Source organism: Macrosteles quadrilineatus, unplaced genomic scaffold (assembly GCF_028750875.1).
Source record: "Macrosteles quadrilineatus isolate MER2022 unplaced genomic scaffold, UCM_ALF_1.0 Scaffold_9__3_contigs__length_116548681, whole genome shotgun sequence".
Lineage (NCBI taxonomy): Eukaryota > Metazoa > Arthropoda > Insecta > Hemiptera > Cicadellidae > Macrosteles > Macrosteles quadrilineatus.
Genome location: NW_026542602.1, coordinates 62,807,058 through 62,830,536, shown reverse-complemented (window position 1 = coordinate 62,830,536; position 23,479 = coordinate 62,807,058). Strand labels below are relative to the sequence as shown.

The 23,479-nt window shown below is 39.0% G+C and overlaps 1 protein-coding gene across 1 annotated transcript in view; it reads right to left on the bottom strand.

The window, feature by feature from the left end:
• Positions 1-567: 567 nt before the first annotated feature.
• The window catches only part of LOC129004189 (protein embryonic gonad-like), a 33,487-nt gene continuing 10,575 nt past the window's right edge, over positions 568-23,479 (bottom strand). The window contains exons 3-4 of the mRNA XM_054432660.1: positions 13,489-13,566; positions 568-2,253 (exon numbers count right to left, since the gene is read on the bottom strand). Coding sequence (XP_054288635.1) covers positions 1,249-2,253; positions 13,489-13,566 — 1,083 coding nt within the window. The 3' untranslated portion in view covers positions 568-1,248. The remainder of the gene's footprint in view (positions 2,254-13,488; positions 13,567-23,479) is intronic.

The following is a 23,479-nucleotide window of genomic DNA, read 5'->3' as shown; positions in this document are numbered from 1 at the left end:
TAAGCATTTCTCCGCAGTCATCTCCCGCCTCTGGCTGATCCCACAATGTTCCGATACGTTTTCCACACCCACGCGAACCGTCTTCGATTTTACTTTCGTTTCTGTGGGAATCGCGGTAATAAAACCGTATCGGACCGCATGTGGGAACGATATGATTGTCGATCAGTTGTAATTAAAGCGGTCGAGACAACGGTAAACGCAACGTGAAGACTGCTTCATTGACCTTTACACCCGCGGTACCGCACCGCCCGATATACACCGTGTACACCGGTGTAATTGGAAAACCGATATTCTATTAGAGGTACTTACGTTAGTGCGGAATAGAAAACGTGGTAACACGAAGGTTTATTATAAACTGGAAAAGACAGCCATTTGGTTATCGATATTGGAAAAGCAATTATTGGAGGTGGAGTAGACGCAACACATGTAAACCTTGACGTATTTAATAATTACTTTAGCACCTAAGTAAAGGTGAACTGATACGTTCTATGTTGGGTATCGTCCAGTTTTATCCTATAATGAATGATAAATTTTATGCGATGGATGTCACATTGAGAAATTAATCACGGTAGCGTTTGCGAAGAAGGAACGTAATATGAAAATTACAATTTCATTCGGAATTCATCTAATTCACCTACTTCACGGCTTATAAATAATTCAGCCGGTCGCGAAGGGGTGCATGCGTTATGGAGGTGGAGGTTGCCGAAGCCCCACTCTTCCACCTGTGAGATACTTTCTACGCAGCCTTTGGCATTTGTTTGTGTCAGAGGTCACAGGTCGTCCTGTTACAACACCTAGTTGGGTCGACCGAGATTCGATTGATGGTATGTGTTTTGTGGAATCTCCGCACAACCCGGTTCTCGTAAAATTTTCATATCTTTGACATCCAACCGGTTCGGCCGTTTGGGCTCGGCGATGAAAACTGATTATTGCAAAACTGATTGTCAGAGATCTTCAGAGTGTTGTGTACGTATACGGGGTTCATATGCTATAGGATAACAATATATTCGTTTCTATCACTAGTTGAAATAAATTATGTAATTAGAAGAGTTTACTAAGTAGCATGGCTGTGGAAATATACTGAATATGCATTCTTGACAACTCAAATACTTGTGAACTAAAAGTTCAGTAACACAAAGATACTATCTGAACTTTGATTTATCGTTGAATAAATTAATGAAATTCATTGATGTTTAAAAGTCCTTCTTCGATAATCTCCGATAACGATTCGCACTACCAAATTTATACCTAACTAACATAGTTTTCTCTTGGTAGTTCCATCGCAAGCTCCGGTGATCTTTTCGTCAAATCCAAGGGTGTTGTCCTTCCCTCTTTCCCTGTTTCTTCTTCGTCCTCGTGATGACTCTTGTGGTCAGGAGATGCTGAGGGTGGTGTTAGAGCGGGTGTAGAAGCGGCTGATTTCACAGATAAGTCTATAGGTTCCTCCTGCTCATGTGGAATGCCTCCTGGAGCCGGGCTGTAGAGGAGGAGATCACCACCTGTTCTGTGTGGCCAGGGGGGAGGAGGGGTATGGTCAAGCTGGATGGGATGGCCAGTGGTCGGGGTCAGACCTGGTCGAGTAGCAGCAAATGGGTAGGGGTGTCTAACTTGTGCCGTTAGGTAAGGAATAGATAAGAGTCCCGCATTCAGGGGAGACGGGAACGCTGGGTACGTCGCCAACCCAAGAGGTGACGACGGGAGAGGGCAGGGAAGTTTGTGACTTTTTATACTGGGAGATTCTTTTTCACTAAACGGTGAAGGAGTCTTGTGTGAAGAAGGTGGTCTCATAAAACTCAAAGCACTCGCCGATCTCGATGATGCGTCTTCTTCGACATCTTCCATCGAAGAGCCGCCCGAGTCGTCTGTAGACGAATGTCTGTTGTCCTCCTTTTTATCGTCCTTTTGACTGTACTGTGGTGGATACCCATTGATTCTCGCCTGCAGGAAGTTTTCTGACGAGAGAAACTGGCTATGGTGTAACAGTCCTGGGTATAACCCACTGCCGTTGCTCCCCAGCAGAGCTTGGTTAGGGCTCACACCTGAAGAGCTTTGCTCCTGAAGAAGACAGTGGATCTTGAACCAGTTGGATCTCCTTCCGTAGCGTGAGCCACTCTTGGACATCCCCACTTGGAGGCATTTTCTAAGGCGACATGCCTTGCAGGAAGTACGATTCTTCTTGTTGATGACGCACTCGCCATTATTCTTGCACTCTGATATGGAGCTCAAATTGTTGTAGGTCCTCCCGAAGAAAGACTGAAACAAACAAAAAACTTATTAGTCTTTAACAATCATCTAAAGACACCAAAGTCCTACCTTGTTTTGTAAGAACTATCTATGTAAATGTTCAATATTAAACCTTTTTCTTACACATTTTATCCACAACACAAGACCAACCACTTCACGCGGTCAATTACGTAGGCTCGTAACAAGTCAATATTGCAGCGTTGGCAGTGAAGATGACCTAGATTGCGCCAATCAGAGCTATGAAGAGCAGTAAATGGAAGCACATGGGTACAACCGGTTTCTGAGTAGAACAACGCTATTATGAACACATTGTCCACGAGCTGGCTCAGTGCCGGGCGTGGGAGCGTGGCTCTGCTGGTAGTGGGTAGTGGGTGATAATCGGTGACTGCTGACTGTTGACTGCTGACCTATACAGCTGATCACCAGCATCCTACAATGTCACGGAGTTGAGCGACATTTATGTTGTATTAACTCAACTTGTACTGTAAGCGTATTCTGCCTTTGGTTACGTAACATCGTCAATTGGTGTGTACGAGTGTCCAGTTTACTAAAGGATATTCCTAAAGGCGAAAACTATATATTCCTGGAACTGGATATTCCTATAGGAAGCGTCTAAAAAATTTGTTCTAAATTTAGTATCATATCGTCAAAATATAAGCTCAAGAACTAAGAATCGCATCGAATGTTCAATTTTCTCCTGAGTTTCTTCCAAAGAGGAATCTTCCAAAGGAATATCCAAATCTGGCTTCGTCAAGACACGTTCTCTAATAGGCCCGAGACGTCGAAGAGAGTTTCCAGTTTTCCATAAACACGGGAAGCGAGTAGACAAATGAATCCGAAGCGACCCTCGAGGTCATGCGACTTTCCACGGGACGTGTACTTGTAAGTCTCGGATACAAATTTGAGTTTCTCCGTGACAGCGAAGATTTACTACCGATACCGCAAGGCAGTGGAAGTGGAAGGCAGTTCGGTAAACAATCGCGGTCCGTAGTTGGCCGTAATGTATGTTAATGTCGTCCGGAAAGTATGTCACTCGTGAGCACAGTATGTCACCGCTCCCGCTTTTATGGAAACTGAAGACGTTCCGATGACGGCCCTGACTTACTGCTCGGACGGCGGAGAATGCCAATGAAGAAAACGGAACGGGTTTAATCGTTTTGAAAAGTGATACCCGTGTTTTACGAGGCGGGTTTTCGTTTCGTGATTTGTGATGGAATAAAGCAAAGTGAGCGGGTGAGCTAATAGTCGGATAGTGCCTTATTTGGCTATAAATTTGACTCGTTGTTTATCACCTGTTTGTGAGGTGTTTGTTACCATCAACATTGATTTACCCCCTACGAATGAGGGAAAATTGACTTGACATTTTTGTATCGTTAATAAGCTCATATATAATACTTTCATGTCTTAAAAGTTAATTCTTTACTTGTAATGTCCATATATGCCTTGCAAACATTAAGCGTAAAACGTATCGCGAATAACTAATTCGTATACAATTTTTGAATACACATCTTTAATTAATTCACAGTCCTATACGCTAAGTCATATTTTCAGTTCGTGTTGTATGTGTCAAACCTCGATGGGATTCTTTCATACTACATCCACTAACTGACAAACAGAGTATTTATCATGAATATCTAAAAGTATAAACACGTTCTAAGACTTCAAAGTAACGCTACAAGAGCACATACAGGGTGATCCAGATAACAGTGGCAGTGGAGGTGGCCAGTTAGTATGGACGATGCGCTACATTATGCAAGGCAGATGGACGATACGAGTGGCGCAAGCCGCGTGCCAACTTGCGTCACAACGCCGTGGGGAATGGCAAGTAGTGGGTGACATACTTGAGACGGCGGAGGTCGTCGCAGAGGGTCAAATGAAACTGGAGTAGAGACAGTGAGGTTTGGGGAGCTTTAAAGACGATTGCTTTTGAAGGATGATTCAAGACTCAAGACTTTGAACATCTGAGTTTAGTTTTAACTCTGATAGGTATCGTATCTGTATTATGGTCTGTATGATGGAACCTCTCTCCTAAACCAACGTCCTTCGTCTAGCTGGGGACGGGCCAATGGTCTAAGACCCAGGAAAGTTCCAGTAGACTGAGGGTCAAGGGACAGGTTCCATAATACACACTATACCTAGTTTCGGGCAATTAACGTATTTCCTCACACTTCTGTTACTAATTTATGATTTTTTAGCACTTTGGTGGTTTTGAGCGGAGAATGGTTATTGGATTCAGCTGCGAGAGGCGAAGTTGTTGTGACCACTTATCATTGTCCCTGATCAATAAATGATCCAGACTAATGAAATAGCTGATCATCTTATACACTCATCCTTCGCTCATATTTGGGTTAAAACACGCACCTAAGTGGCGTCCCCATCCAAACAATCTTAGAGTGCAGCATTTGACGAAAGAAATGCTGTAGCACAGTTTGTATAGTAAGTTCATGTGTATAACATTGCCAAAATTCTAATTTTTCAACAGCTAAATGTTGCAGTTCTAGTTATGCACGTACAAAATCTGAATTTTGACTAATGATCGACTTCCATAGAGCACATATCCATATTTTATCAAGTCTACCCTAACAAGCCTTCACATCTAGCCTGTTGATCAACTCCGGTTCTCACGCAGTATCACTCCGGGATTTATACCGCAACTCACAACTCCTTGCAGGATCGCATTACCTAACGCACCTCGAGCCCGACATAAACAACGCCCGAAAAATGATCCGTGTTTGACCCGGGCCATTAACGGGTGAAATCGGACGACGTAAATAAACCCGGTCAACCAATTAACAGGTGAAAGTGTTACAGATAGTGCTAATCAAATTAGCGAGGAGTCGGCGTTGTAGGTGCGAGCGTGTGCGCTATGGGCGAACTGCGACTGGTAGAATCAATCATCCGGCAATGACTCATTTTAAAGTGAACCGGTTCTTTGAACTTTAGACCCGATCGAAAGGTGTTCGTTCTCGTTCTCGTCCGGAATAATAACTGCTTGCGAAACTGAATTCCCATGCTCGAATTTAGATTGGTGAAGGGTCCCCGGCCTCTTTACGATTCTCGGTTTATGTTAATTCGGTTAATGTCGTGAACCGTTTTGACTCTCTGCCACCGGGTCGGAGTTTATCTGCGGTTTAATGTTTGCGGCGGCCTTTTTAAAACTGAGGTATCGTGGCCTCTCTCTGTTTCTTTCTATACGACCTTTTCTTGAAAAAATATTTTCAACTGAAAGTGGAATTCATTTAAAACATTACTCTCATATATTTATCCAAAAATAATAATTTTCTTTTATGCTCGCTTCTCTTGCTACTTTGAAGCCTATTTCTTAAGTTTTACGTGAATAGTTGATCGCTTAAAATTTTTTCTAACTTCTCGAAATCATTCCCCTAACGGATGACATTGCTCTGACACACTCTCCATTCGAGTCATCGAGTTCGCACTAATTCATAGCCAGATCACTGGAACCTTGGCATCAGCTATAAAATAAACAAGGATGAAGAAACGTAGACCCTTCAATCATTGAATTTCGCCAATGCCAAGTCGATTTCAAAACGAGGGAATGTTGCAGACCAGAAGATTCCCAGCGATCACGGACCAAGGCCAGCAGATCTAGTTCAGATTCCTACTGATGCTTGACGCTGGATTCTCATGCTGTCATGCTGATGCTGGATGCCTCCACGTCGAGTTTATCACAAACACGATAAGTCTTCAACCGTCTCTTGCATTCCGTCTTCACATTGAAGGAATGTCACTTCACATAGTCCTTGTCATATGCGATCCTCCTTTCCTTTCGTCTGCGGTTTACCTTTCAAATGCAACTGTCTTTTTTTATACCATCCCCACGTATTTTTATGCTTTAGTGGTGCTAAAATGTTTTAGTTGAAGCTTTTAACTTTTTCTTTAGTCTTATGAATCATTTTAGTGTTAATAGTATAAATACGTCATCAAGGAATTAGTTATTACATTAAGTAGTTTGATGGAGACACATGATGAATTGTAATGAATTAATTGCATATGGCTCTCTTACTGACCTAACAAACCCAACATATAACCTCAGGAATAAAGTGTTGAAGTGAAAGCATGAAAATTAGTTGAGGTAATTAATACCTGTAAAATAATGTGGTGTAACGTAATGGTGGAATAAAATGGCCCAACTATTTTTCGTTTACGCATTTTGTACATATAAGGACTTATTTCAACATAGGCCTATACAGAGTGCATGGTTTGTTTCGGGGTACGATAATAATAGTCACCCAAACTCAAGCACCCAAAACTTTGAACTAAACACGCTAACCCAAACAAACGATTCTTATTATCTTTTACGATGCGAGGAAGCACTTTGTCATGTCTTAAATGTTTCTACCGAAGCTGTTTAGCTGTGTTTCCCCTAATAAAACAGATACTGTGCCTCAAAGTCCATTCAGTGGTATTCAAGTCCAGTCCATTGGAAGATCGTAAAGTCGGCCGGAGTTTACGGGTTTGTGGACACTGGATTTCAATATCCCGGACCTCCTGGACGGCAGTAAACCGTAATGTGTTGGGCGATACCTTATACCTTGTCATTTTATGGGAACTGCTTCCCCTGGTCTTCGTTGTTATTTCACAACTAGGTTTTATCAGGTTTATTTCACGCTTTTATATCTAAAGGTTACGGTGATTATGATTTACCGTTTTCCATCTACATTTAAGATTCAGGAAGGATTCCGTGCTCTATGGGTCAAAGACCTGAACAGTTTTGGATATGCTAGGAAGATGTTATGTTTGATTTGTTCAACTTCTTCACGCGATAGAAAGTTTAACCAAACTTTGAGTTAGATTCCTGATCACAAAGCTGAAACTACAAGGATGGCCGGGTTTTATGATTCAAGGCAAAGGGGAATAAAAGTTTTTTTTTTGTTTAGTTCACAGTTCATAACTATTTCAAATGAAAGTGAGAATGGAAATCTTAATCTTTCACTATCCCTAACGACCATATGAGAAAATCCTACCACCTCAACCAGCGCTTATTGCTAACCACCCACACGGACACCAATGATATCCCCGGCCTAGTTACGTGAGGAAATTCGAACTGCTGGGACCTTGAACCGATTGAGTCAGAGTCGGATCTACATATGGGAATCGCGAGGTGAGATGGAGTAGGAAAGTGAGTTCGCGTGTCCGGAAGTTACCCCATCTGATCCGACGTCCGGTGATGTAACACCATTGTCCGCACGAGTGCAGCGGAGGATGTGTGGTTCTGGTAGGATGTTAAGTGGTACTTAACGGTCGATAGGTGCAGTTGATCACTCACTCTGTTGAATAACTTCTTCCTCTGGGCGAGAGAACGAGAGTGGGAAAATCCAGAGTCATGGGGAAAAGTTGGATTATCATTCTCCTGGAAACAACCACTATGTAGAGCTGTACACCAAGTACTAGAGTAGTTTGTTGCAAGTGCAGTGTTGCAGATGTCACAGATTCCTAACAACCACTACGTAGAGTTGTACACCAAGTACTAGAGTAGTTTGTTGCAAGTGCAGTTTTGCAGATGTCACAGGTCTCTCGCCAGTATGTAGAGCTGTACACCAAGGACTAGAGTAGTTTGTTGCAAGTGCAGTGTTGCAGATGTCACAGATCCCTAACAGTCACTATGTAGAGCTGTACACCAAGTACTAGAGTAGTTTGTTGCAAGTGCAGTGTTGCAGATGTCACAGATCCCTAACAGCCAGTATGTAGAGCTGTACACCAAGGACTAGAGTAGTTTGTTGCAAGTGCAGTGTTGCAGTTGTCACCTGTTCCTAACAGCCAGTATGTAGAGCTGTACACCAAGTACTAGAGTAGTTTGTTGCAAGTGCAGTGTTGCAGATGTCACAAGTCCCTAACAGCCAGTATGTAGAGCTGTACACCAAGTACTAGAGTAGTTTGTTGCAAGTGCAGTGTTGCAGTTGTCACAGGTCCCTAACAGCCAGTATGTAGAGCTGTACACCAGGTACTAGAGTAGTTTGTTGCAAGTGCAGTGTTGCAGTTGTCACCTGTTCCTAACAGCCACTATGTAGAGCTGTACACCAAGTACTAGAGTAGTTTGTTGCAAGTGCAGTGTTGCAGATGTCACAGGTCTCTCGCTAATAGCCACTTTCCTCTCGGTGAGCCAACAGCGACGAGGCGAGGTGCTAGACGAGATGGCCGAGTGATCTTTTCCCACGCCCTGTGTCCTTGGAGGTAATTAAACGGGAACATTCCCTTCGCCGATGTCGCGGTCCTTGGACCTTCCGGGGATGACGTAACTTCAGGTAATCTCACGGGACAGGAAATGCAGTTTAACTGTTATTTACATCCACTCCAGTGGTGAAATCGATAGTTATTTATTCTAATTGTAATTTAACTTGTTTGTGAAGAAGGCTAACCATTGCGTCAATCTGTTTTAGAAGACGCATCTCATCTTCCAATTATTTTACTCCTAGCGCAATAATTTCTATTACATTTTTCCTATGACCTAGAAGTTGTGCGCGGTGTTGTACCGCTGTCTGCGCATTGTTATGCACAAGCCGTGCGTTGTCGACGAATAGCACAACGCATGCGCACAATGTCGCCGCGTTTGACGTCCTTAATTAATAGTGTTACCTCGTTAACGAGGACGAGTCACAGCTGACTCAGATCACTAATGGTTGTTTACTTTTTTTCTACCTTGAAAGTGTTTGTCGGCTTCTTTACAATTACTTTGGTCTTTTCTAAACAAAGTTTTGTTTGTGTATTCGCACATCAATGCAGAAACATTTCAAGTTCTCATAACGAACTAAATTATTTTATATTGGAAATTATGACCCTACACTGCCACTTCACCTAAACTACTTATTTCAACTTTTGACTTTTAAAAACACCACGTACCACCACGATAAGTTAACATGAATATTAAAGACATTTTTTCTCCATTCCTCACTATATTTCGACACAGACACACCTACAAGTGAACTTGTAACCTCATTCAGTCGATGTAGACAGAGGGCCACATTTCCATAGTACAGGGCCGCGCCACGGACGCAGTATTTGACAATGTTATTATCCTACGTAACTGGAGCGGGACGCTTCACTCTGGCGTGACAGAGCTTCCGCTCGCGTTACGTTGCGTCACCGACCGTCACACGTCCGTGAAAACACTCGCCGTGGTTTTGGATGAAATGGAATTTGAGAATGAAATTATTTTTTCAAGGATGTAAGACAATCAGGTGGTCTAATTTCTTCTGAGGGTTGGAATCAAAGATGCCTATTTTCGTGTGCTTGTGTTTGTCGAACCTTTAACATGAGAATCACAAAAGAGAATAAACTAATATAATATTTCGAAACAAGTTCATTGAAGTTGAATTACTACCTCATCACCAACACTGCATCCAGTATAAAAAAGTAACTCTGAATTCAAGTTCACTGGCTGGACCACTAACCTTCCTAACTTATCTCCAAGATTAAGCTAAGTGATCAGCCTAATTTAGTGTCTACGTTGAGCATTGCCATCCGCTGATTCGGAGACAAGGATAGACCCACAAGGTCAAGGCCAGGATGAAATATTACCACCTGATTTGATTGTACCTCCGTCCCAAATGGAGAAACTAGGATTTGGTTTAAAAACCAAATTTAAACTATGTATGCGGGAGTTTTTGAAAGTCATTACCATTTGTTTTCTTGGGTTCTTGGTTTTTTTGGTTACCATCTAACGACGACCTTTTAGTTAGACAGCTAACCGCTCGCTGACATTTTTGTTCATAATCGACATCACTTTGGATCGAACTAGATTACTAGATACATTCAGATTTGAAGGCGAACGCTATAACCACTCGACTAAAATACTGGAACACCTTCCCGTACGACTGTGTTTATAAACAAAATCAAGCCATGTGAATGTATCAGATACTACTAATAATTATACCGTGTCTATAACTTTCACAGGGAACCAAAGGTATATTGCATGACTATAAATAAAACAATTAGTTGGAAATATTGAAACAACAAAATAATAGAAATGCATTATTTTTACACTTTCTATTTAGTTATGAAACAGTTAAATTAGTTTTTTTCAAAAAGTCCTCTTCACTAAAATGCAGTACCTAAATAGTTGCGCAAAAAAAATTGCACTACGTAACCATACAAAAATCACCTCGCTGTACCTATGAAAGCCCACGTAACATTTGCTCGATCCATAGTAGGTGTAATGACATCATTGCAGCTCATGCCGCCGCTCATGCCTGTTCGCCGCTCATGCCGTTCGCCGCACGTCGCGACCCATTCTGACCCGCTAATGCATGGTATTATTCGTATTTTAGGCAAAACGTGGAATTAGAAACTAACGGTCAGTAATGGTCGGTCTCCTCCTAACCAGGCATAATAATCGATTGTCACGGAGCATCGAGAGCACCCATCGATTATCGTGACGGTCGATCTATCGATCGTGTGAACTGCGAGCGTACCGTCAGATCACATATTTAAATACAATGGCTTGCAGTGCCAACTATAATGGCAGGGGTTTCGCAGCCCATCATAGCCAAGTGGATGGATGCAAAGGTTACGGAACCACGTTTATTTAGACTTGCATATGACCTGTTGGAATCTCTTAGTTAGGCAGTGTCAGGCGAAGGTCTTGAAGGTGTTGGTGATAGGTTGCTTTGTTTGAAGTCGGATGAAAATAGAGATTTTCAACAATAAATAGACGTATTTTGTAGCGAAAAAATGAGTTCATTCAATTGAGTTTGGACAATAAATGCGATTTACTAGCTATACTGAAATGCTGGACAGAAAATACATTTGTTTGCTTTTATGCCCAAATTTGTTTTCCTCATTACTTCAGTCTAGGTATAGAGGTATTTGCGGCATAATAACTACTATAAGATAAATTGGGATTGGCGGAATTTGAACCCATGACCTCGGGAACCGCTCAGACAAGCTAACTCCCAATCCGCACCTCTCGGACCAAAAATACACTGCAGAATATACTAATAATTACGTCAGTAAAGTTCGACCTAAAATCCTAACATTTGAAAATGTGTTTACTATCTCCCTAAACATTGGATCAGTGGTTCAACGTGGTGTAACCAATCAATTTTTTTAAGGGAATGATTTAAAAACCATTTAAGAACAAAACTTGACAAATCCCTAACCAAGTTGCCTATGTTAGTAGTGCTTAGATGTTTAAGTAAAAATATGTATTAGCAATTACAGAACCATCGGCTGCATTGTCAGAGGTTCCCTGAGTAAAGTCAGAGCTACTGTATTTGTGTCTTTTGAGACCAAGGAAGGATCATACACATCACACTACGATACTATAGTTATATATATATATATATATATATATATACTTCAGTAGCATATGATTTTAGGATAAATGTACATACTGGAACACCTCCACGTAACTGTGTTTCTCAAAAATTCAAGCATATATATATATATATATATAGTGAAGGCGGCCGGGGAACTATGGCCACCTATGCTACCATGGGGTGGATCCCATCACCAACCGCCTTCATTATCATTATTCGAACAAACTACATCAAGCTCCCAGCCTTTACACTACAAGCAACAATTCCTGTCATGATGGTAAAAAATGCTAACACGACAAAGTGTAATTCCCCATGAAGGATTTTCACTGTTTCCTTTCTAATTCCAGCACTCAGCATAATCACAGGACAGACTGTTGTATGCGGCCCTGAACGATCTAATCCACGCGTTTGTTTTGCGCGATTTGAGGTCAATAAGTATAATAAGAAAGATAAAGTGTTACACCACATTGTAATCTTTACAGCTTAGTAATAATGAAACTATGCAAGTTGCAATGTAATGCAATGTCTGTGAAGCTGGTCTAGTGGTAGAGTAGGACTTCGGTCCATGATGTACCAGGTTCAAATCCGGCCAATCACCGAAGAATTTTAAAAGTGATTGTGACGAAACCCTGAAGTAAGGTGAAAACGATCGCGGGCTAGAGCCCAGCGAAATCCCGCGTTCTAACACTAGACCAGCTCGATCCCTATAATGATGCGATTGAGTTATGGAACTGCAAGGACATAAAAAAGGTACTCAATTTAATTTCCACTAACAAACATACAAAATCTCACTATCGTATACGTACACATACCGAGTATGTAACTACTTTTTACATTCCTTAGCTATGCACATCAACAAAACACACCTACAGCAACTTATTTACTTAACCTTATAACATAAAATGTCTAAAATTCTACACTTTTAAAACACCGCAATTCTGGATAGTTTTTCAATCAATTGTAGGAAACTTTAGTATTATACCGACCACTCCTAGATTAGTTGCCCTTAGGTTAATAGGTTTGCTTAGGTTAGGTTAGGTTATCATCTGGTTGTCTTATCCTAACCTAACTTAACCTAGTGGTAACCTAACCCAATTTAGGCGTTGTCGGTATAATACGAAGGTGCCAATTTTAGGATGAAATTTGTTTTACGGATTTACACAATGTGACGTCGCAATAGGCACTTTGACCTTTTTTGTGATATTAGTTTTTAATATTTTCTCCGAGCGAGATCCAAAGATGTTAAATACTCTATAACGTCTCAAATATTATTGCATGTTTCTCTTTTTAACGTCTTTCCCTTTAAATTGTTTATCATAAGTTTTACGATGTTGTTTTCATCAACCTTTAACCCGACGGGATGACCTAACCTCAAAACTATATTATAAAGATGTTCCCAATACATATTATGGATGTTAAAGCTAAATACCAAACAACCATCAGTCACCAAACCATTAAAAACATTAACCGTCTGGTTACTAACGAGAAGGATTTACGGTTAACCAGATACGGTCAATTTGTTGTTAACCACTGAGGAATTACTTTGTCTAGTCTTCGTTAGGTAGTTAATGTTCACTGAGCCATTAAAAATAATTAATTAGTTGTAAACAATATAAAGCTGTAACTTGACAACAACATATTACTAGAAGCCTGCTTTTGACGTCACGTCGTTGTGTTGCAGATATAAATCCACTGCCAGTTAAACCAAAGTAGCTTGGAACAATACTTATCACATTTCTTAACTCTATTTTGTACAAAATGAAAAACTATATATAAAACATAAAAACTGTTTTTCGTACTTATTACTTTGAACACTTCTGAATCAGGAGGGATAGTACTAAAAATTCTGTCATGTGATACCGATAACTTGCAGTGGAAATTGTATCTATTTATGTGGAGAATATTTCAAGCGCCAAAAAGTTAGTTGTGTAGCTATATTTAATGTTTTAATTATTATTTTTATAATTACCTTGCATCCCTCACAAGTGAAAGCCCCAAAATGGAAGCCCGCTGCAGGCTCGTTGCACACCTTACACTGCTGGTTCATCTAAAAAAGAGAAACAAAATGTATTACAAAACTTTAGATGTTCTTTACCTCCAAGAATATTTGCGAATTTAATACACAATACTAGAGGAATTTAATACACATTGGCATAGGATTGAAGGATATAATACGTCTGCAACTATTTTCTATCCCTGAAAACAGCAATAGTATTTTCACACTTGAAAAAAAATAACTTAATGGGTTAATATTTTTTTTCAAAATGCAATTACATACATTACCTCGTACAGCTGAAATCGAATGTTAAGGCACACTCAAAACTAGTCAAATTACTAATTCGTCATGCCCACAGGGCATAGAATATGCCTGACTTAACACTTTAAAATAGTATTTTTTTATTGACCGTTTAGATATCCAGAACTCCGAAAATATAGAAATTCAGAGGTTAGAAGTTTGTTGTACAAGGATTAAACCACAAAGTTCAATATCAATTGCATAAGACTCAAGTTAAGAAGAGATCTTATGCATACACCGTTCTAAGATAGATGTCTATATTCATTATTTCCTGTATATTTTATTACAATTTCAAACGGATAAGGACCACAAACTATTGGTAAACAAGACAAACACTTACAACTCTTCAATATTCCCATTCCTAAAACACAACCACCGAACCAAGAAAACCGAGAAAAGCATCTCCTAACATCACATCCCAACAACTTCTATCAAAACCAACCAACACTCCCCATCCTTCAAACCCCTCCCATCATTGTCAATGGTCATTTTGACGCTCTGACGGCCTCTGTCGCATAACCGTCGCACGTCCTTCCCTCCTTTTTTGACCCTCGGCCCCTTTTGGCGCCCGCTCACCCGTGTAAAATGTTTGTGTATCTCAAGTACCCGGGTTAAACACCAACCATTAATCACCGTGTTATTCTGTTATGCTTCACAAGCGACACCTCGAGTGGCGAACTGTTTCTTTGTGCGACAAAAAAAGCGATTCAGGTGTGAATTGTGAGATGGCGGTTGTGGTTTGGGGAGTTTTTGAGATATGTTGTGTGTACTAGGTTATGGAGTTACAGTATATAATGTGTGTGTGTGTGTGTATGTGGATGGAGGTGTTTAATTTGTATATATGATTAGGGTTAAAATATTCTGAAATCGCTGAACTAATTTAGTTTGATGATTTGGTACCAAATACTAGTTGTGGCACACGGTTCCCAAACAAAGTTCACAACCATGAGAAAGTTTCTTATTTGACGCTTTAAAGTGTATGCAACAGAAGTATAGTTACTGGTTTGCTGTGCTGATAGGTAAATGAGAAAAGGAGAGTATTAACATTATACAAAGCACTAAAGATACAAGCGTTTATTTTTGCTTCAAATTATCTACTCTTAACTAGGTTTGCCATAGTACTTCTTGTTACATACTATATATACGCAAAGTGCAGAAAATATCTGTCTATACACAAACAAAATAGACATATAACTCAAACCATCTACATTTACAAAAATAATGTACTAAATTTTCTGTAAAAAGAAATTTTTATTCCTAATAAAATATTGTGTTTCCTGTAGGAACAAGTACTTATCATGCACACAATTTGGTAAATGCCATAAGGAAATGTCATTTTGATGTAACAATTTAGGATTAACAGTGGGAATATTTCTGTAGTTTCAAAACATTTAATCAACTAACGCGCCACTAAAACAGTGGCAAATGTACAAAAGAATTTGAATTTATTCTATAACGGAAACCAATGTGAACATTAAAATTATAGACCTATAGACACTTATATTGTCGGGTTATGTTTCGTTCTTCCTCAATAGCAAGCACAGCAAAAGACGTACTATTGTACAATATCGCAGACTAATTATAGTAGATATTGTATGCCAATACTAATAGGATTTTTACCACCAAGATTGTTCTAATTTGATAAATACGCATCCCCAATTATTTCAACATATTTTTCTCTGCCTTACCATCCTCACGTATAAAGGTCCGCTCTATTTCTATCAGCACTCATACCATTACAATAACCAATGAGATAATTATCACAGACCGGTTACCCACATTATGCACTACACTATGTGTGGCCGTTTTATTTATAGCTCTAGTTTGTCCGATTAATAACATCTCGTCCGGTCTGGCTCGACGATTCGCTTATTGGGACGATTTGTCCTTCGCCCAGGTGTGGTTCTAAACTCCCTCATCTTTCTTCGGGACAGGCAATCTGTTGGAGCTGGTGAAATTAATAATCACCTCGGAATATAATGCAACTCCGCTGGATTGTGTTTCAAGGGGTTTTGGATTAAGTTTTAAAAGTTTTTAGTTTGTGTCTGTTGTGGTTTTCGATTAATTTTTAATTTTGGTAGTTTGCTGAAATGTAGTGATATTGAATCGTTTATAGTACTATGTCTGTTTCGGTTTGGTGACAGTTAATTATTGGCCCTGCAGATAATTGTTAAAAAACACCACATATTAAATTGTTCTTTAATTCGTTTATCTGTTGGCACTGCTATCTATACCTGTTTAAAAATCGACTAGAAGAGTACACCTCTTATTTCCACATAATATACTAGTTACTAATTTATGGAGATTGTTGACAGTAAGGAATTCTTAAACTTCTAACCATTTTAAGAACTTAAAATATGTTAACTATGTACATAACGTTATACTAAACATTTTAGTCGTTGTTGCCTTGAAATACGTTTTTTACCAGGCATTTTTTAAATATTTAAGAAAATTACCAGATACAAAACATTTTCAACATCTTATACATTTTATAAGTAAAGCTGTCCAAAGAAACTTGTATTATTTGTTAATGAAAATTATACTAAAACAGTTGGCAACGAAAAAAAGTGGAGAAAACCCTCCACTGTTGGTAAAAACCTACTGTCTGTCGAATATTCATCAATCTCAAGATTAAAACATATATTTCTCAACCAAACCAAAACAATTTTTTTATAATTTTAAACACCATATTCAACCTTTGCCTTAAGGTCACTGCCCCTGCTACTGTTTGATAAATATTTGCAGTTTCCAAGTTAAAAGATTGCAGAAGTAAGCTAGATAGATCGTCCTGTATAATCCTGAGCCAGGTGTGAGGTTGAGAAGTCCTGCTGAGATGACTGATTCCACGTCCTGATCCTGCCAGATCCCAGCATCTCAGGACAAGATGAACATATCACACGAACGAGAATTTGTTTCCCCTCACCTTATCCTAATCCTCTGCTCATTTGTTGACTAAGATAACTATTAGTTTTGGATTTTGTACCTCCCATGAAGAAGGTTAACGGTTAACTGGCTGGTGGAGAAATTTGACTAATGTTTAAACGAAAAGATGGTTACCGGTGTTTTGAGAGATCTAGTAAGGATAAAGTTTTAGTTAGCTATTTCATCATCATATTCGAGTATTAAATCGTTTTACCAGTCTACAATCAGTTAAAGAACGAAAAAGGATATTCATTATTGATAAGGAGTGGTCGTACCCCTCGAAATATATAATATTATGATGAAAATTGCTTATAATAATGTCTAGAGATTTAGAGGTACAAATAAGGAACTAAAATGTTAGGTCAAGCAAGAGGTAGTACACATGCTGTCAACATTTCGCTGTGATGTCTGTTTGTAAGATGATTCTATCCCACTGTACTCTAAGCTGTTGCAAAATAATAGTTATTTACTTCAGTGACATATTTAAAGTCAAATTCATTTAAAATTTCCAATAGTCGAATGGCCAACAATGACAGGAGAATCACCTCGAGGTGTAGACATTTCTGACTGTATTATTAAAATGCAATTTATCTATAAAAAACAACAATTTGTAAATTTAACCAATTCCATTGCTAAATTTAATATTCGTGTAGATAGAGGCTACATGTATGTATATAAGTTCTCTTAGGTTCAAATCAAACCCAATACCAACTTTGAACAAAATCCACCACTACAATGTACAATTAAACAACCTTTGATCAATCAAACATATCAGTCATAACTCAGTAACAAAATCCAACTTAATATTCCAATAAGTCAAGTGAACCCGTTCCATGAGAACATCGAGAACGTTGTCAAGGGTTGCAGCATAGACCAGTCAATAATCTCAGACCTGACTATGAATATTTTTCCACCCGGTTGGTGCGATTCTTCCGAACAATCGACGCGACACAATCCACGGCTACCCTCGACTCGCGTCCGTTGGTCTCGTCGCGTTTTTTCTCCCGACGGTGAAAAGGTGAAAAGACTGTCCGGATTTGGTTTCAGACGTGACTGATTCTGATGGCAAATATTGGCGTGATTAATCGTTCCACAGAGACGTGATGTCGTTTGTCACTGGCTCGCTAGCGCTCCTGGCGGCTGACGTGAGAACTGGGGCTGTGAGTGATGCGGGGACGATCTCAAGTACTTATGTAAATTGCGTCACCGTTCTCTTTCAAGTGGGTTTTGAATAAAGTGTGGAATAATGCAAATGATTATTGATGTCTTATGTTGATGTTGTGATTTTTGAACGTGAATGGCAGTTGGGTTTTAGTTCGACTTACTGCAATCATACACTGCGACTTGGAAATTAAAGATGGTTTAAAGAGACGTTAGAAATGATATATATTTAGAAATATCTCAAACATTACTACAGGTTAAAGGTAGTATACATTTTTAATTTATAATTATTTTTAATATGCTCCAGCCCTATTTTAAACAAGTAATAACTGAATTATCCGTTCAAGATGATAATTTTAATCGAAGTGTTTAGAAAATTCAAATATCCAGTAGCAAAACGTGTTAACCATTCCATGATCCAAAAAATGTATAATCCTCATACACTCTTTACTTCCTGAGTTTCTATGAATCTATTATCTAAAATGGGCTGAACACTCCTATACCGAACATTATGTGACGCTATACTAACTCGATTTTGTGTGTAAATTTGCAACGAACATTTCACGCAATCTCACTGGAGCGCCTTTTCCTACGTATTTTCTACGCAAACTATTTTCTCAGCGACCTTTAGCAAATCCCGTCTCCCCTGCCAGGTGGCAGACCCGTGGTAAACGGTTTCCAAACGATTTCAGACTTGTTTGGTTTCGCGGAGATGAATGACATCGGTCGGTAATCATTAGTACACGTCTGCGGACCCGACCGCAGCGCATCCCGAGTTATAGACTCCAGTACTGTATCATGCAGCCCTTATAACGTCCCTCGAGTGGTGAGACTATTTGTCAAATTAATGAGCCCTTGGACACATCAAGGAGACACGTTGAGGTGTGTGAAACTATTTAAAACAGGCTCAGATGGCACTTGCGGAGCGGATGGAGATGGTTTGAACTTTTGTCACTTAAAAGCATTCAGACATATTTGTAGCAAGGAACTTGAAGGGATATTTTTTAGGTTTACATATCATGTAGAGCAAAAGTGAACATTGGACAGCTCTCCCAAGAACAAAAGTACTGTTAGTAAAACCCGTGAAACATAGAATAAAATGTGCCCAAGACTATTTATTGACTAAATGAGCTCATGGGTACGTCAAGGATCCTTCTAGGATCAAGGATCTCATAGGTTGATAGGTTATACGTTATACCACGACGTATATGGAACTATATAATACAGAATACCAGATGACAATACGTGGAGAATATGAAAACCACTGAGATGGCTACTGCAGCAATATGATATAAAAATATATGATTCAACACCAAAGTCTAGTGACGGTTTTTGGGACATTGTCGAGGGGGCAACTCAAGAAAGATCGGGGTCCTCCTCCGCAAATTTTTCGTATTTTGCTGTTTGGTGGGTTTTTAAACCCATTTTTAAAGTCTAGAACTTTGTTCAGAAACCTTCTTTTTAGAACGAAATGTACTTTGAAATTTATTTCTAGAGGTACCAATGAGGGGGATTTAGTTCTTATAGCCCTACATTGTTACAAATTACTCATTCCCAATCCTTAGAACACAAAGTATAACACAAGCTTCATCAACATTTTAAAGAGTATATTTGAGCAGTAGTTGTGTCTACTCTGTGATACATCGAATAAAATGCACAGTGAACGCCGCGTTTCCCAGTAAGTACATAACTATCGAGTGTACCACGTACTTTCCCATGCTCTCTGGTGTTGGATCGCCGCCTTTATAGGTTACATAAGGCACTTCTCATTGGTCACTGTCTCCGTGTAATAGTCTCGTGTAACCATTTATCATAGAATATAGCCTCGTGGCAGGTGTGAGTATGAGGCAACGCATGACTGGGATTATTGTATCAATCATGGTCGTCAACCACAATGTGAGAGGCTACATTGGTGTTTATATGTCAAATGTTGGTGTGATTCCTTAAAAGGGTGTAGAATACTGGTGTCGCTTCGTGTAATTGGCCATTTATATATAGTATGAAGGATATTTTATTTTGTAGGACTCTATATAGTCCGGGATTGTTTTTCTCATTACTTCAGGCTATGCCTTGGAGTTGTGGTATTAGATAAAATCAATTAGTGATTAGCAGGATTTGAACCCGTAGCCTCAGGAACCGAAGTTCCACGCTCTAATGCAAACCAACTCGCTCGCTGGTCTGAGGCATATTGGTGATATTTCTGGAAGGTGGTTAAGAAACAATTATATGTTAAGACAAAAGTGAACTATGGGAGGGTAAACGTTGTACGAAATGAAGGTCCAAAGACATTTCTTTTACCCACGTGATTTGTTTAGAGACCAAAACAACCAAACAATACATGTGAATTGACTTTAATATTATAAATGATTAGAAGATCTACAGAAATAGGAATTATTTATTGCATCATCTTATAGGTTCGATGAAAGTAATACTTTATACATTACCAAAATAAGCATACAGTATTGTGTTTTCTATAAAGGTTCTATTGAGAAAATTTGAATGTTGCCACATTTTTAATAACGTGTCCATCTATGGGGTTAGTTTAAGAAAAAGATTTTCCATACTTTCTGATGTCATGAAAACTATTTTCATGTTTTGTCAGCATGAAGATTGATACATTGCAAAGTTTAAAATATTTAGTACCCTATTTTCATAACTATCTGGTACATCTATCTCATAGTTTTGCTACATAAAAACATTTTAGTATATAAAGATGGCAAATGACATCCAGCGCCAGTATATATATTAAAGGATGCAATATTGTGCAATCCATACTGGGCAGAACGTAGGATGGCGAGAGCGAAAGAAAGAAACTCATCGTTGTAACTCTCCTCTGACGTTAGTCACTAATGAATTGGTTCAATCCAGGAATGATTCCCGATAATTAACGGCAAGCGTTAAGGTCTGACAAGAACATGTGTTTAAATGATATGTTAAGCAAATACCGACCTAATTGGCGGCGGTGACCGGTTTGTGCCTGATACACATACTGATCGCCCGGCGAAGTCACCGCGGCCGCTGTAGATACAACTAGGATTTTTTATGTGGATGTTTAATTATACATCGATTTGGTTATTCGAGAAATATATCAGATATATTGTTGAGAGTAATTAGGCGTAAATTTAGGTTTGTCTCTGACTTCTATTGCATATATACAGCATATTTTTTTTGTCTTTCGCTTGAACGATCAGGAACTTGTATGGAGGTAATAATGTTAGCTTTTGACCTTTTTTAGGTTTTAGACAATTTTAGCCCTACGTTAGACATAAATTCATTGGTGAAAGTTCTTATTAAAAATTTAATTGTTTTTAGTTCTTATCAGTAAGAGATTTACAATAAATTTAATGCTATCAAATTCTGATGGTCAAACACAAATAATATTTTTATATAGTACATAGTGTAAGAACACATTGAACAATCGGTCATTAGTTGACTGCAGCTGCAGTGGAGGAAATCGTACAAAATTCTAGTGGAATAATTCGTATATTTAAATTAACTTTCAGAACTTGTTTTTCTCTGGGTACAATGCAAATATACAAGTGACAAATAAGCTGAACATGTTAATATTTTTACACTCTTGCTTATACAATACTTTAAGCACAGCCTACCTTGTACCAAATTCATTTATATATATATTTTGTATTTTTCATATGCTTTATAAAATATGTTGGCATTAAAAATAAAACAACCTATTGCATCTTCCATTCTTCTAATATTAAAAAATGACAAGGTTGGAACCCCTTTCACATATTCAAATTTTATTTCACTACAAAACCTCCGAAATGATAGCATTCCGATGGGTTCTCGGGTTGCCAAAGTCGCAAATTACAGTGATTTAGAGCTCGTGGTATAAACATAAAACAAATCAAGATAACTGCTGCCCCAGGCCACATTACTCTTGATACCCGAGGAGACCGAACCATTAACGGCAGTGATGATGTTAATATTCGACACATACGGTGTGAACTGGATATGAAACAAGTTATTAACCGCGCAGGCCCCACACGAAGTCAATAACCCAATTTTCATTTCACTTTCCGATTTTCCACTAGCATCCTTTCGCCGTTGAAGAGCCCTTGGCAACCCTTATGCAAAGCAGACGATATCTCTATAATATAATAGAGGAGTAAGCTACTGTTATTTTCAAGGTTAATAAAGTTTTTATTTGTTTGCGGTCAATGTGACTCGGGGTCCTTTTATACCCGGAGATTTATTGGACCAGACCGAAAATAATTCCGGGTTATGAATAAGCCCTTGTTTTGTTTGGGTGCTCGACTTCACCCTTCTCGAGATGTTGAAGACGTTCAAGTGAATTTATGTAGAGGGCGACCCCACTGTCATCGGTAAAGGGTGGAATGAATGGGTGATAAACAATAAAACCAGCTAAGTAAAATTGTGTTTACGTGTTTAGGTTGTTCTTTTTCTAATTAGTAAATACCAAATATACCAAATATCATACACATAATCTGATGTGCAATCGTAAATCTACTACGAGCTGTTATTATTAAAATTAATTACATTTTATCTAGCAAATTTTATCTCTATTCATTTTATGAGTACCACACTTGGTAATACTTTGTTGTAATTTGTAATTCACCAGTAAAACCACAAATATTTAATATAAACACTTATTACACATGACAATGATAACTCATTAAAACACTTACAAATCATAGTATCTACATGCATTACGGTACGCAAAAAGGTGAATCAACCAGAACCAACAACTACCGTCCCATCGCGATACTGCGACCGTTTAGAAATTTCCCACGAAGCTGGGACACGCAAGTGCGAGGTAAGTAATAGAGTGTGTTTTATCCAAACAAGCTCGCGTCGCGCTAAGTCCGTCGGTTAGCAAGACAAATAACTATATTTGAAATTGTAATCGGGCAAGCTGGAGTTGGCAAGACTCCACGCCATATGTCCCGGCAAAGCCATAAACTACGACCGAGTGATACTTCTAAGCTGTATCTAATTGCCGAGCTACCGGGCCCAGAAATATCACAGGCGCTTTGAGATCTGTCAGGGACTCTGAAATATATATTTACACCGAGATCCTGCTTAACGGGTCAAGCGCGGCGGGAGGGCTCATTCGTAGGGTTCTGTTTTATTTTGCCTTGACATCCCGTTAGTTGGAAATTCAGGTGGTCATCTGTTGTCTTTGGAGTTTGTCGCAGGATTGAGTTTAAGTTGTTTCGTGGTGAATTTCCTAAATGAAATCGGTTACGTTGTCTATACTGGGGTTGACAAAACTAACATTCTTCCCCTCGTAGGTTTTTGATGTTCATGCTCATTGGTCAGTATTATTTCATCCATGCATGAGTCTGCGAGCCCGTAAAACCTACTTGATGATACTTGTGCACATAAGTGTAACCCCTTACACTATTAAAAATGTTAACGACTCTATGAAAAAAACTCCAAGATCCAAAGGACTCCAGGATGATTGCGTTACAAACAAGAAAATCCATAAGAGATATTATTCTAATGGGTTTAATAAAGATTAAAACCATAAAGCAAGTATGCGTTTATATTACCATACCTGTGATAATTGTGCCAATGTAGACTCATCTTGCAGATTTAC